Consider the following 16,381-nt stretch of genomic DNA (forward strand, 5'->3'; position numbering starts at 1 on the left):
TCCTTGCCTCTGTCTCCTAGTGCTTGCTCTTTTTTTGTTTGTTGGGCTTCTGTAAATAACATCACAGAGTACGGTCTAGACCTGCTCTTTATGAAAAGCGCTCTGAGATAACTGTTGTTGTTATTTGGCACCATATAAATAAAACTGAATTGAAATTTGGACCCAAACAAATCATCAGATGAATTATGGGTTGTAATGATGGTTTGTCAACCTTATTCTATATTTTGAATTTTACACACATACAGCATCTTCTTATGTTGATTTTAGAGCTGAAACAAAATGAATCTAACTATTTTGTTAAATGATTAATGACTCCCAAACATTTCCAAGATTTTTACTTGTTGTTTCAGGATTTGCTAATTGTCTTGCTCTTCTGTGATTTGTGAATTGGTCATTTAGCTGACGCTTTTATCCAAAGCGACTTACAATTGCTATATGTGTCAGAGGTCACACGCCCCTGGGACAATTAGGAGTTAAGTGTCTTGCTCAGGGATTGGTGAATGTCACGGTCGGGTCTCCCACATCAAAGGCATGTTTCTTATCCACTGTTCCATCACCACCCCGGCATTTTAACAGTGGTGGGAGAAGTATTCAGTACTGCAGCTCTCTACCTGAAGATCTGAAGCTGGAGAATCAGCATGTCTTTTAAATCACATCTCAAATCTATTTTCTTAAATCCTGTCTAATCTGTTTTAATGTTGTTGTTTTTTATCTTAATAATATTATTATTATATTATATAATAATTGTTGGGTATCTTTTTTCCATTTTATTTCACATGTCTGATTTTATTTGCCTCATTGTGAAGCGTTTTAATCCTGGTTAGGTTAGGACATCCTCCACACCAAACCCACCCAGCTCACTGTACCAGCCTCCACCTGTCAGAGGATCACAAACTTCCTGACTGACAGGAGTCAGCAGGTGAGGCTGGGGACTGGGGAATTCAGTGCTGTTCACTGTTCATATTGTATATTTCATATGTACCTACCTCACGTACATAACACCTGCACATAATACTTATTTACTCAAGCATCCTCTGCTCTGTCACACTGTGTGTGTATATGTACACATATATGTGTGTGTGTGTGTGTGTGTGTGTGTGTGTGTGTGTGCATATGTATATCACATCCACCTTCCACATAATAACACTACTTCTACTAATAATAATAATAATAATAATTTTCTCCAGCATTCTTTGCACTCGGCTCATTGCACTAATGTCTTGATTTGTCTGCATGGTCGTTGCTTTGGTTCATGGTGTGTATATATGTGTGTACTGCATACTGAATACTGTAGTCTGGACATAGTGAGCAATGCATGAACCAGAGTCAAAGTCCTCGTATGTGTACACAAATATAGTTTATTCTTATTCTAAACCAGTATATTGTAACTTTGTTCTGTGCTGTAAAAACAGTTTTTAACTCTATAAAAAGTTTATTATTGTTAAGTAAAGGTATTTCAAATTGTTCGTAAGTGAAAGTGCAGATGTTGTAGAAGTATTATTTTTGTCCCCACAAACAATTAGTTCACATGAAAAAGGATAGATGACTTTCATGACTGACTTTAATATCTTAATGATTACTTTTGAGGCTTATATTTTGGATCTTGTGTTCCTTATGAGCATCTGTGTATAGCCTGAGATCTTTCGGGCAGGGGCCTCCGGGTCTCTTCATGAGTCCAGGCTGAAATCTAAAGGGGACAGAACTTTTGCTGTCAGGGCCCCTGGGCTCTGGAACAACTTGCCCGAGGAACCCAAGCTGTCAGTCAGTTTCTTCTTTCAGGTCTCTTCTAAATATGCTCTTTTATATGAAGGGATATCCTGATTTTGTGTGTGTTTCTGAAAATAATGCACTAATGCATAAGTAATCTACTTATTATTATTATTATTAAAGAAAAGTGTGGAGGAAATTCTTGTGATAGGTGAACAAATAAAGAGAATTAGCCTACTCCAATATTGCCCTTATCTTTTATTTATCAAACATGTCATACTTGTTTCTGCAGAAAGGACAGAGCTCCCATCTCACAGAAAAGAAGAAAAACAAGTTCGACTAAAGTTCAGGGGTTACAAAGTGCTTGACCTTTCGCAGTTATCACATGAGCTTCTCCCAGAATAACTGCAAATTCAACTAGACTATCTGGCTGTTTACAGGAATCTGTGGTTAGGCACATCTGTGCACCCGAAGCAAGTTACAAAGACCCGGCATGTCTCACGGTTGAATTACCATAAGACATACTGTAGATAAGGTTTGAACATATGTGATACAGATTAGAACAGACAGGGCGTGAATGATAAACTGACAAAACAAAAGGAGATATTCGCTTGAAAATGACTTAAATCATTAATCAATAGTGAAAAATCAGGTGAATTTCTGCCTTCTTCTTCCCGCGTGATGCTAACAGAGGCGTCTTTCACCTTCTCTGATTCCCAGAGTCTCATCTGCCCACCGCCGGAGTTTTGACAGCTTTTTGGAGTCCGGCTGAAGCTGCGCGTAAAAAGCGCGTCCTCGTTTATCCGGTAACATCCGCATCAGTTCCTGCACATCTCTCTCTGCGAGCAGAGTCTGTCTCCCGCGTCCGGACTGAAAGCACTGACCGGGATACAAAGCTCACCCCTGTACGCGGATATATCAGCTCTTCATTCTTAGCATCCACATTGTTGTGATCGACTCTTTAAGAAAACTTCAGTGTGGATCTTTCCAACATTATCTACACACATCCGATCTGGATCTGCGAGACTGTGTTTCCTCCTCTGTTCCTCCTTCCTGACGCACCGCTTTTTCAAAGCATCCAGAGGGGTATTTGTGCCTCGATTTGTTGGACACCCAGTGTTGCATCACCAGATAGAGAAATTCTGCATATTCGTGCAGTAAAATAAACTTTTAAAGCTTTTGGCACGGAATGACGCACTGAAGCAGCCGAAGTAAAGATCTATTCCCGGTAAGTTCAGATCTGAGATGCGTTAACATTTATTCTGTAGCATGAGAATGTTCTTGTTTTTAATTTACAGTGTTGAGATTAGCACATTCATGTCGACAAAAACAATTAGGGTACTCTCCTCCATGTTTAATGTAAATATTTCCTTCTGCCACATGTTTACTGTCAAAACATTTATTTAAATTGACTAAACAGAAAACGGACTCATTGGTTTAAAGAAAAGCGTTTGTGGACTTAAGGACAAAATGCGCTGTGAGCACAAATAAAGACACACCAACAAAGAGAAAGTGCTGCAGAGATGGATATTAAGGAGAACGACATGCACATTGTAGGCTTCACCTCAATCAGCCTCTGAGAAGGCAATAAAACCTCTAAACTGACAGCTCCAAACAACCAAAATAAGGAAAAATCAACATAAACATTTTAGTTTCTGAAAACATTATAAACATTCCTACATGGACTCTTATGTGACGATTTGTTAACCTTAAGAAAATCTTGACATACTGAATCTATCTCTCTGCTTCCTTCTGCACCATCTCGCCATCACTGGGCTGAATCTGCAAAAAATAACAATAAAAGAAATTTACATGCAGACAGAAGTCAAGTCAGTTTAATTTACTGTATAAAGGCTGATGTAGGATATTTGCCTCAAAGGGCTTTTCAGTCTGTACAGGATGAGACACCATCTATCCTTATGGTATATTGAATAACTTTTGATCATGAGGGTCCATAGATTCTACACCTAAAGGTTTGTGCCGATGAGACTCACTGCCAGGAGTTTGAAAACATTTGGCGATTTTGGGCGCGGCCTATATCACAGATGCAGCTAAATTCATGGAACAGGTGCATATAAGCTTTTTGAATGTGCCATGTACAATGTGGGAATTACAGGCCAAAATGCGTTTTCCTTGACTATAGCGCCACCTACTGGTGGGACGTGTCATTTTGAGCGTCTGAGGTGTGTGCAGCAGTCTTGACCTCCCCTGTGAATTTCACTTTCATAACTCTTATGGTGTAGGCTGCAGATTTACTTTAACTTTTACCAACTGAAGAATGTGTGATTTCACAGCCCGTCCTCATCAGAACAACGGGCGTATAGGTTGATTTGGCAGCAGCTTATTACGACCCATAGGCCTACTTAGGTTTAATGTTAGGCTGCAATCTTTAGTGGCCAGCAAAGGAGGAAGTCTAAGTAGTGACAAAGCTAAAGAAGGAAGTTGTGGACGTGGGAAAATATTAACAAACTCCTTGGTAAAAGTAAGCACACTGCTGATAAAGACCTTGAACTTAAATTTGCTAATGAATTGGTATCAGAGCCTCTCAGCCTTGCAACCAAATTAAATGATTATTTCCAAAGTACCATTGATGAGAACTGTTTTCTAACTCTAGTGGCTCTCAACAAAATATTGGCAACACCGACTCCTATATGGATGCCTTAACTCAAAATTCAAAGTTTATTATTCAAATAATTACAGAAAGTGAAGTAGAAAACATAATCTCTAAATTGAAAAGCTCTAAAGCATGGGATGTGTTTGGATTTCATACCAATCTTCTGAAGCATTATAAATCTTGTATCTTGGTGCCTGTGACCCATTTTATTAATCTATCAATCATGCAGGCATCCCCTTGAGTTGGAAGGTGGCAAATGTCATACCAATATATAAATCGGGTGGTAAATTAGACCCTGCTAATTATCGACCTATTAGCATACTTCCTATCTTCTCAAAGATAGCAGAAAAGTGGGTAGCTAATTCTATTATTGCGCATCTGAATGATTCCAATCCGGGTTTACACCCTATGCAATTCGATCTCTCCACTCAACTGAAACGGCTGTCTGCGTTTTTGTTGAGTAGGTGAAGTCTTATTTAGACAAAAACAGTTATGTTGCGGTTTGATACTGTGAATCACCTTAAGCTCTTGTCTAGACTGTAAGTCACCCTATCTTCACTATACACAGGGTGTCCCTCAGGGATCGATTCTAGGTCCCCTGTTATTTCCACTTTATGTGAATAATTTGCCCAATGTGTGCAAAAATGTGGACACGATTATGTATGCAGACGATACAGTAATTTTTACACAAGCCAAAAGTACTGATGATGCAGCCCATCAGCTTTCATTGGCTTTAAATGACTTGGCTGAATGATTCATGCCTGTGCCTTAATGTTAAAAAGACCGTATCAATGTTTTTTAGTAAACCTAAAACAACCGTGGCCGCTGTAAAAGTTCACTTGGGTGGACAAGATTTAATTAATGTTGAGGAATTTAAGTATTTGGGAGTGCTGATAGACTCGAAGTTATCCTTTAAAAAACACATTTAAAAAGTTGTGAAAACTGTAAATGTTAATATACGGAACTTTAAACAGATTCGTACATCATTGACGGATACAGCAGCGATTACATTCCTGCACTCTATGATACTGGCTCATATTGAGTACTGTATCACAAGTTGGTCCTATATGAGTCATGTTGCTATTGGGCCAATCGAAGTATGCTACAAAAGAGTATTGAAAATATTAGAAAAGAAACCTTGGTCATATCACCATTGTCAAATTTTAGATAAATATAAGTTTTTAAATTTAGCTAATTTCAAATTATTTAAATCAGCCTGTCTAATCTATAAGGTTATACATGGTTTAGCGCCTCCACCACTGAGTGATTTTATTAAACAAAAGTCTAGCAGTGTTGCCGGGACTTGAGTGACTAGAGCCACTATGAGAGATGATTGTGACTTGGCGTTTAGGCGAACTGCCTTTTCACAGAACATTCTGTCATATCAGGGAGTGAGCTTCTGGAATAGTATTCCACTGTCAGTGAGGGGAAGCACAAGTCTTCCTACCTTTAGGAGTCATTTAAAAGTGTGGCTGAGGGACACACAAACTGTGACACACAAATGTGATCATGTTTAGTTAATTATTATATATAAGACGTAAAACAGAGGGGATACAATTTTCAGTGTGATAAGGGTTATGCAATAAGAATCAGTATAACTTGGGTTGTGTAATAGGGTTCAGTGTAATGTGGGTCAGTGCAATATAGGTTGGTGTAATATGGATCAGTGCAATATCAGGTTTGACAGGGCATGTGCAAAATTGTGGTTTGTGTAATGTAGTTGATGCTTTTCAATTTTTTTTATGTACTTTGTTGCCCACTCTTGTTGTTACTGTCTGTTCTGACATGATGTGATCACTGTTTTTGTCCTTGTTTCTCTGTATATAGCCTTTATATAGTGTATTTGTATGTATTTATTTATTTTATTTTTATTTATTATTTTTAATTTGTGTTTAACATCAACCTGTCGGGGGTCTGCAGATGGAAATCTGGCAAATTTACATTTGTGAAAATGTTCATTAATATGTATTGTCCCTTTTTCCAAATAAATAAATAAATAAATAAACTTTCACTCAGGAGACCGAGGTTGACTTTCTTTCGCCCAAGTCCCGGGAGAAAGAAAGTCAAAGTTGGCAAGTTAAATAATGTTTTGTAGATGACTTATGTAATGTACTTATTTGAACCCAAACCAGGATATTTTCCTAAACCTAACTAAGTGGTTTTGTTGCAAAATTAACCAAACCTCCACTGTTTCAAAACCTACTGGTACAGTACCGGTACGCCTGTCGCTGGACTGGTACCTGCCAATGCTCGTGCATGTTGTTTTAGGGAACGGTCATATATGTTGTATTGTGACAACTGACAAACCTAATTTGTCATATGTATGAGGACGTGTTGGATTACAATAGGGTTCCCATCACCACTGTTGTTGGGGTCCAACCTGCCTTGCAAGCATGGCCCCCAGCCCCCACAGGCCTGGGTCCCTAATAACATGGATTATATTCATATCTTGACAACAAAATGTGTATCTCTCTTGTAGATCTCCCTCACGGTGCCAAGATCACATGGCGTCACCTTGACTGACAATCATCGGCCCCTCAGTCTCTCTTACTGGGGAATCCTGTTTCTCAATGGTCCACCAAAGAAACACCCCTTTGCTGTCACGCACTCCGTAAGAGTTCAAAAAGTTTTCCTCCTGTCACCACCATGGCAGCTGCTCCTGATGCACCTTGCCTGTCGGAGCTCGGCGGACTCCTCAACAGGAACATTAGTCTCATCTCTGGCACCCGACCCTGCAACCGGAGCACCGCCAGGACCTCACCTTACACCCCGCAAGCCACGGCAGCCTTCGCCATCGCCATCACCTTCATGATGATCCTGACCATCGTTGGGAACATCCTGGTCATCATCGCCGTACTGACGTCCCGATCCCTCAAGGGGGCTCAGAACCTCTTCCTGGTGTCATTGGCTGCAGCAGATATTTTAGTGGCCACGCTTATCATTCCCTTCTCATTGGCTAATGAGCTGCAGGGCTACTGGGCGTTTAGCTCCATTTGGTGTGAAATCTACCTGGCGCTGGATGTTCTCTTCTGTACCTCCTCCATTGTGCATCTGTGCGCAATAGCACTGGACCGCTACCTGTCCATCTCTCGGCCCGTGTCCTATGGCGCCAAACGTACTCCCATCCGCATCAAGGCGGCCATTATCGTAGTCTGGCTGATCTCTGCAGTCATTTCTTTCCCTCCTCTTCTCACCCTGGATAAGAGCGAAGGAGGTGAAGAGGTGTGTGAACTAAACAGCGAGCGCTGGTATATTCTCTACTCCACCATTGGCTCATTCTTCGCCCCCTGTGTGATAATGATTCTGGTGTATGTGAGGATTTATCAGATTGCTAAGAAGCATACACGCTGCCCGCCCGGACAGAAGCATAAAGCAGAACAAGGAGGAAATGCCAGCATGGCGACCGGTGAGCCTCCGAGGAAATTATCTGAGCAGTTACAACAGAATGGGGATCATGGAAGTACGACTGCCAGCCAAGGAGAAAAAGTCCCGACCAAAATGTCTGGCACTGATTCCACCTCGTCATCACTTCGAAAACCACCTGAGAATACCACCAGCCAGGACACTCAGCACTACCCTCCTAATTCGAGTACCACTCCAGTCCAAAAATCCACCTCCTCCCCCTCAATCCCCCCAGATGACAGCCAAATCCTCTCAGCTGTTCCCCACAAAGAGTCCCAGGCAAATCCTGACGAAGGGGGGGAAGCATTTCCCGACAACACCTCCAGCTCAGGCTCTGACGCCGAGCTGGAAATGGGCGAGGAAGATGTTCTTGCAGAGGACGGCAAAGAAGAGACGAACAAGACTGATGAGCAAACTTTGGGATTGCCCCAGAGCAAAGGGTTCAGAGTTCAGGTTCTAAACTTGGCCTCCAGATACAAAAACACTATGGCCACATCATCTGGCACCCAACTGGTACCAGAGGAAACACATAAGAATCAGGGGACCCCCATATCCCGCCGCAAAGCCATGGTGAACAGGGAGAAGAGGTTCACCTTCGTCTTGGCTGTGGTGATGGGAGTGTTTGTGATCTGCTGGTTTCCCTTCTTCTTGTCTTACTCTCTTAAGGCAGTGTGCCCTGAGACTTGTGCAATCCCCAAACCTTTGTTTAAATTCTTCTTTTGGATTGGCTACTGCAATTCTTGCCTCAACCCAGTCATATACACCATCTTCAACAATGATTTCAGGAAGGCTTTCAAGAGGATACTGTGCAGGGACACAAAGGGTACGTTCTTCTAGGAATGAAAGTATTATTATGTTTTGAACTGCGGGCGGACAGAAACATAATTTGAAGATAAAAAATGATTTCTTTCTTGACCCTCTTCAGCACAGACATAAACACATGTACATTAAGGAGGAAATTGCATCCATTTTCTTTTCTCCTCATTTGTCTGAATGCTGTTAGCTGAGTCAGAGAAGCAGTGACAAAGTGGGAGATTTCAGAAAGCCACAGTCAAGTGGCCAAATCAATTATCTTTAATGTTATTTAAGAATACACTGTAATTGTATATTCAATGACTGTGACGGAGAATGATCGGATTATATTTTGAAACGGAAGTCAAGAGGATACAGGGTCTGTGTTCACTAATTTAAAGTACAAACAGAACTATGATGTTTGATGGTGGATGTGTTTTTGTGTGTGTGTGTATGCATGGGAGTGGAGGAGAGTTGCCTAAGGGTCTTACTGGAAGAGAACAAATATCACTAAGTGTCCTTTATCTGAGATAAAATGGGCACTCAAAGAACACAAGATCAGGAAAAATGTGAGCATCCTCCTCTCTGTGCCTCTTCCTCTCACTCTTTTCCTTCCTCAGTATAGAGCTGTAACTTGGGATGTGTAAATTATGACAGATAGAGCTTTTATACATTTGTGTATGCCTTATTCTCTGTGAACTCATTAAGGTTCTGATAGCCAGAGGCTTAAACAGGAAAAACTAGAGTAAGAGAAGCGAAAATCAGCAGAGGCTGTTTGAAAGATGGGAACTACTTGGAGGCAGCACACGCTGAGCTGTTCACTTCCCCCCTTTAATCTTTTCTCCTCTTTAATGCTATTCTTTTCCTCAGTTAAACTAAAAATGACCCAGGTGGTCAATGCATGTGTTTCAGGAAAGCAGTTGCAGCTGAACGTGTATTGTCATTGCGATTTTGATTTATTTGCAACATTAAATGAACACGATGGACAGTAAGCTTCATATCCTAGTCAGCATGCTCCCTGCCAAAGTAATACAGACTGGATCTGAACTCTGCGCTGACCCCAAAAGACGAGCAGAATCCCTGATGAAGACGCTCCTCCTCACTCTGGACTGATCTGATTTTGTGGGTGTGTGAATACCGAGTGTGTGTGTGTGTGTGTGTGTGTGTGTGTGTGTGAGAGAGAGAGAGAGTGAGTTTGCAGCTGCATGTTTTTCAAAAATGCACTTCTTATCTTTTCAAAGCCAATAGAAATTTGCTTGACCATAGCATCCAGTACTGTATCCACTGGTGTTAGAATCAGCTTTTGTACAGTGTAAGCTTAAACTTAAAACAGTATTCTTGCAACTTGTTTTAAAGTCCAACTGAAATTAAATTGCATGTTTTTTTCTGTAACAGCACACATGTCTGCTCCGTTAATTACACGTCTTGTGCTCAGTTTTACAGCCATGCTATCAGCTCTGCAAGGCTTGGAGCTGATGCTAACATTAGCATGCTAACATGCTACCGTGATGATGTTTTGCAGGAATAATGTTTCACTGTCATAGTTTAGCGTTTTAGCGTGATAATATTTGCCGATCAGCACTAAACATAAAGTGCAGCAGAGGCTAGTTTTCGGTATTGGGTGATAAATTATTTGACAAATGAACATTTTAACACCACTGCTTACAAAACAATGTTTGTGGGCCACTGCTCTTGCTCATTATTGTCTCTTTCCCGCCACCCACCAGTATGTCCCATATACTTTACGTCAATATGCTGCCATGCAAATAAAAATAATAATAAATAAAAATTTCTAGTCTGTAGCAAAGTTACAATTTGTATAGCGCTTTTCACGAACTCAAAGTCGCTTTACAGAATGATAAAGAAACATGACAAAAACAAACAAAAAAAACAAAACAGCTATGGATAGGCAGAGGAGAAGAGATGGGTCTTAATGCGAGACTGGAAAATGGTAAGGGACTCAGAGTTGCGGATCTCACGGGGGAGGGAGTTCCAGAGCCTGGGAGCTACCCTGGAAAAGGCTCTTTCCCCAAGACTGCTGAGCTTGGACTTGGGGACGTAGAGGAGACCAGCTGAAGTGGATCTGAGGGACCGCGAAGGTTGGTAGGGGGAGAGGAGGACAGTGAGGTATGAAGGGGCCAGGTGGTGAATGGCTTTGTAGGTGAGGACCAGGATTCTGTATGTAATCCGGTGAGAAATGGGAAGCCAGTGTAGTTGTTTTAGGACTGGAGTGATGTGGTCCCAGGATTTGGAGCAGGTGATGAGTCGTGCTGCTGAGTTCTGGACCAGTTGGAGTCTTTTTATGTAGATTGAGTTGATACCAAGGAGTAGCGAGTTGCAGTAGTCCAGCCGTGAAGAGATGAAGGCGTGAATGAGTCTTTCAGCAGCAGAGGGTGTGAGTGAGGGTCTGATTTTGGCAATATTTCGAAGGTGAAAGAAGGAGGTTTTAATGACATGACGGATGTGGGGCTCAAGGGAGAGGGTTGAATCAAAGATCACACCGAGGTTAAAGGCCTGGGGAGATGGGGAGACAATGGTGCCATCGATGGTGAGAGTGGGGTTATTGGCTTTGCTGAGAGTGGATTTGGAGCCTATGAGGAGGAATTCTGTTTTATTGCTGTTTAGTTTGAGGAAGTTGTGTTGCATCCAGGTTTTAATCGCTAACAGGAGTTGATGTGGGAGAGGGGGGGGTTGTGGGGGGATTTGGTGCCGAGGTAGATCTGGGTGTCATCAGTATAACAGTGGAAGTTCAGGTTGAAGTGGCGGAGTATCTGACCAAGGGGGAGGATGTAGATGATGAAGAGAAGGGAGCCAAGTACGGAGCCTTGGGGAACGCCTTGGGTGAAGAGAGATGAAGTGGGATCTGTTGGAAAGGTAGGAACGGAGCCGGGTGAGTGCAGTACCTTCGATACCAAGGTCTTGGAGTCTGGAGAGCAGGATGTTATGGCTCACAGTATCGAAGGCTGCACTCAGGTCAAGAAGAATAAGGATGCTGAGGGAACCGGTGTCAGCAGAAGTGAGGAGGTCGTTGAAGACTTTGAGGAGAGCAGTTTCTGTGCTGTGGAGGGGGCGAAAACCAGATTGGAAGGGTTCGGATTGGTTATTGGCATGGAGATGAGTTTGTAATTGTGAGGCGACTATACGTTCGAGGGTTTTAGACAGAAAGGGGAGGTTGGATATTGGGCGGTAGTTATTAAGGGAAGCGGGGTCCAAACCAGGTTTTTTAAGGACTGGGGTGACAGCGGCAGTTTTGAAAGCAGAGGAGACAGTTCCAAGGGACAGTGAGGAGTTGAAGAGGTTAGTGAGGAAGGGGGAAAAGAAGGGGAGGCATGACTTCATGAGAGGAGTAGGGAGGGAGTCAAGTCAGCAGGTAGTGGGTTTGGAAGAGCTGATGAGTTTAGAGATTTCAGGGGTAGTGACCAGGTCAAACTGGGAGAAGAGGCAGTGTGGAGGAGGAGGTGGGAGGTCAGGCATAGGGGGAAGAGGGTCCGTGGTTTGTTATTAATCAACGGCATAAATTTTCACAAAAATGTGAACTAGGTGTAAAAGATTCATGCAGACCGCCTTGGTTAATTCCACTTATATTTACTGATTTCTCTGTAAAGTTTGGTCTTAACACACTCACCATCTTTGCTGTTAATCAATCACGAACACAGATCACTTTGACCATTTTTTTTTACTGCAAAAACAAAATGAATTTTGTGATTTCAGTTGGACTTTAAGTTTAAAATAGTTATCAAAGTACCAGTCAGTATTGCCTTGTATCTACTTGTATCTTCTATCTCTGCTCCTGTGTTGTTGTGTCCTAGTGCTATGCTTTTATTTTGAAATCGCATCATATTAAGGGTTGAATAAAGGACAAAGTGAGACATACATAAACACTGCTTATTGTTTCAGATGAGGGTGGGTGGGATTGACTGTGAGCACTTACAGAGAATAATGGAATCAGACAATTTACCATCACTGCTTTCTGTCAGAGTGTTTAGGGAGAATTATCTTTGTCTGCTTCAATAACCAGAATATAAGATACAATAATATAGGGACATGGATATGTACAAATAGGTACATTAAACCTAAAGTGTTAGGTGTAGTGAGGCAAAAGAAGACTTGTAGACAGGGTGTCAGCACCCTATTGTCACATACTCACCTAATAATTACCAAAAAGTACCACACATCCTAAAAATAGACAACATATCTGTAATATTAAAGGTGATAATTAACTGGACAAGACTCATGATAGACCACATGGTTTAATATGTGAGCTGTCTGACAGCCAAAAAGCAGAATGTGTTGTTTACTTCTTGCAGTGAAGACACACTTATGACCTAAATGTAATGAAAGGCGTTAAAGGCTTCCAGTGGTGTAATTCAGTGTAATCAGGACAGCTCCCATCATCTCCTGGTGAGTTTTGTCTCCAGGAGCTGGGGAGTTATTTAAAAATTAAACTTTATAAAACTATTTAAAAAACGTTTATTAGAGCCCCTATGGATTTAAAAACTAATGGTATGTTCAAAAAAGACACTGTGGCAGAAAGCAATGTGCTCTAATACCTGGTATCCAACTGCCTGGCCACAGATCTGACCCTGGATGCTAAAGCTGTTTCTCAATACCGAGTTCGCCAAGTTCGGACTTTAAAGCTCGGACTTGGCAAGTTCGGCTCGGGTACAAACTCCCAGGAAAGGGAGCACGCAGTCAGTCATTCACCATTTGGAACAGCAACGACTTGATGACGGACGGACCCGTTAGCGGGCGCGACCTCACATCTCCAAAAAAGAAAATCAACCACATATTTGGATTTTAAACAACTACATTCCAGTAAAAAACCCTCTTAAAACGGTATGCTCTGACACAGCAGTATTTTAACTTACAGTTATGAGTCTTCTCCTCTGACATTTCCGCCTTTTGGCACAAAATGCATTCTGGGAAACCTGGCAATCCAGGTACAAGTCACCACCGATGCAGGCTCTGTAAAACGAGGGGAGCAAGAACACATCCAGGTATTTAGGCTGCGACTGATGACAAGAACACAGATTGTAATGCCTTGTTCACATTGCCAGACCAATTCCTTTTTTTGGCATATCCAGATTGATTTTAGAAAGTCTGGACAGCAAAGGTAGAACCAAAGCCTTGCGGGTGCTGAAAGGGGACTTTTCACCTGAGCGTCTGTTTTAAGGTGTTGGGGAGTACCACATGTTTTAAAAAGTAATATAACGCCTATAGTGTTTTCAGAGAAAGCTGTGTGAAGTGAAACATTTCCTCAAGTGATCAGCTGGAGAAAATTTAAAGAATCTGTTAGTGTGGAGAAAGAAGTGAGCTCACACCAGGCTGCTGTAGGCTCCAGTTTCAAATGATTGGAGAAGCTCCAGGTTATGGGTCATTAAGTTCCTTTGGTAGAAAGGGAATGAGGGATGAGGGGATGAAGGGGGAAGTTGAATGTTTGAAGGGAAGGGAAAGGGAGGTTGGGTCGAGCAATCAGAGTCAAACGAGGCCGGCTGAGTAGCACAGGTCTAGATAGGCTTGTCAGGTGAGAGGTGTGGTTAAAGTGTGGCCCTGCTCCCGAACCTAAGTTAACTTCATATACAGGTGCTGGTCATATAATTAGAATATCATCAAAAAGTTGATTTATTTCAGTAATTCCATTCAAAAAGTGAAACTTGTATAATGTATACATTCATTCCACACAGACTGATATATTTCAAGTGTTCATTCCTTTTAATTTTGATGATTATAACTGTCAACTAATGAAAACCCCAAAATCAGTATCTTAGAAAATTAGAATATTGTGAAAAGGTTCAATATTGAAGACACCTGGTGCCACACTCTAATCAGCTAATTAACTCAAAACACCTGCAAAGGCCTTTAAATGGTCTCTCAGTCTAGTTCTGTAGGCTACACAATCATGGGGAAGACTGCTGACTTGACAGCTGTCCAAAAGACGACCATTGACACCTTGCACAAGGAGGGCAAGACACAAAAGGTCATTGCTAAAGAGGCTGGCTGTTCACAGAGCTCTGTGTCCAAGCACATTAATAGAGAGGCGAAGGGAAGGAAAAGATGTGGTAGAAAAAAGTGTACAAGCAATAGGGATAACCGCACCCTGGAGAGGATTGTGAAACAAAAGCCATTCAAAAATGTGGGGGAGATTCACAAAGAGTGGACTGCAGCTGGAGTCAGTGCTTCAAGAACCACCACGCACAGACGTATGCAAGACATGGGTTTCAGCTGTCGCATTCCTTGTGTCAAGCCACTCTTGAACAAGACACAGCGTCAGAAGCGTCTCGCCTGGACTAAAGACAAAAAGGACTGGACTGCTGCTGAGTGGTCCAAAGTTATGTTCTCTGATGAAACTAAATTTTGCATTTCCTTTGGAAATCAAAGTCCCAGAGTCTGGAGGAAGAGAGGAGAGGCACAGAATCCACGTTGCTTGAAGTCCAGTGTAAAGTTTCCACAGTCAGTGATGGTTTGGGGTGCCATGTCATCTGCTGGTGTTGGTCCACTGTGTTTTCTGAGGTCCAAGGTCAACGCAGCCGTCTACCAGGAAGTTTTAGAGCACTTCATGCTTCCTGCTGCTGACCAACTTTATGGAGATGCAGATTTCATTTTCCAACAGCACTTGGCACCTGCACACAGTGCCAAAGCTACCAGGACCTGGTTTAAGGACCATGGTGTCCCTGTTCTTAATTGGCCAGCAAACTGGCCTGACCTTAACCCTATAGAAAATCTATGGGGTATTGTGAAGAGGAAGATGCGATACGCCAGACCCAACAATGCAGAAGAGATGAAGGCCACTATCAGAGCAACCTGGGCTCTCATAACACCTGAGCAGTGCCACAGACTGATGGACTCCATGCCACGCCGCACTGCTGCAGTAATTCGGGCAAAAGGAGCCCCAACTAAGTATTGAGTGCTGTACATGCTCATACTTTTCATGTTCATACTTTTCAGTTGGCCAACATTTCTAAAAATCCTTTTTTTGTATTGGTCTTAAGTAATTTTCTAATTTTCTGAGATACTGAATTTGGAATTTTCATTAGTTGTCAGTTTTAATCATCACAATTAAATGAAATAAACATTTGAAATATATCAGTCTGTGTGTAATGAATGAATATAATATCCTAGTTTCACTTTTTGAATGGAATTACTGAAATAAATCAACTTTTTGATGATATTCTAATTATATGACCAGCACCTGTAATCACAAAGAAGATCTAGCCAGGTCGATTACCTCCCGGCTCTGACTCTGCAATAAATCACATTGATTTTGTCTTCGCAGTGACACTCAAAAAGAAAGCATAATACCCAAAATGTTAATCTATCCCTTTACAGCTGCAGCATCTGTGTTTGCATAAATTCTCCTTCCATGATATGTGAGTGACATCTAAAAATGTGTACCTTTTATAGTTTGTGCATGGACAGAGGAGAGCTAGGTTGTAGGTACTGGTACTGTTTACAACTTCAACCCTGAACATCTTAATCAACTCCACGCAGACATTTTAGTTAGAATGACCAACCATCACAAAGTCCATTTGGGTGTCAAATGATCTCATACTGTGTAAGAAACCTTGTAATAATAGGATATTATGCTCATTTCCATATACACTGTGTATGTATATGTATATTCTGACTGTTTCATTGCTCCAAGGCATTATGGTATTGGATTTTTAATGTCTTTTTTATGATGCCATATCAATCCTCAGCTATGTAAATCAGTTGGACTTCAGCTGGAAACAGCTCAGTGGCACAAAGCTGAGCGCTGACACTTTAACAACACATTGTACAAACACCTTTAGACATTCATGCTAATGAAATGCTGTTTATTAATAGAGATTCGGCTCTATGTATTTTAGGTTTATACATTTAATTTCC

The 16,381-nt window shown here is 41.7% G+C and overlaps 1 protein-coding gene across 1 annotated transcript; it reads left to right on the forward strand.

The window, feature by feature from the left end:
- Nucleotides 1-2,428: 2,428 nt before the first annotated feature.
- LOC119913995 (alpha-2B adrenergic receptor-like) lies at nucleotides 2,429-12,379 on the forward strand. The gene is made up of 2 exons (XM_038732966.1): nucleotides 2,429-2,935; nucleotides 6,801-12,379. Exon 2 carries the CDS (start codon nucleotides 6,968-6,970, stop codon nucleotides 8,558-8,560), a length of 1,593 nt encoding a protein of 530 aa, XP_038588894.1. The 5' UTR covers nucleotides 2,429-2,935; nucleotides 6,801-6,967; the 3' UTR covers nucleotides 8,561-12,379.
- Nucleotides 12,380-16,381: the final 4,002 nt, after the last annotated feature.

The sequence above is a fragment of the Micropterus salmoides genome, unplaced genomic scaffold (assembly GCF_014851395.1).
Source record: "Micropterus salmoides isolate LMB-PRFRI ecotype aquatic unplaced genomic scaffold, ASM1485139v1 Ms_hic_scaffold_20, whole genome shotgun sequence".
NCBI classification, from domain to species: Eukaryota; Metazoa; Chordata; class Actinopteri; order Centrarchiformes; family Centrarchidae; genus Micropterus; species Micropterus salmoides.

Bases quoted from the DNA above. Each gene is read 5' to 3' on its own strand.
- LOC119913995 (XM_038732966.1), top strand. From the start codon at position 6,968: ATGGCAGCTGCTCCTGATGCACCTTGCCTGTCGGAGCTCGGCGGACTC.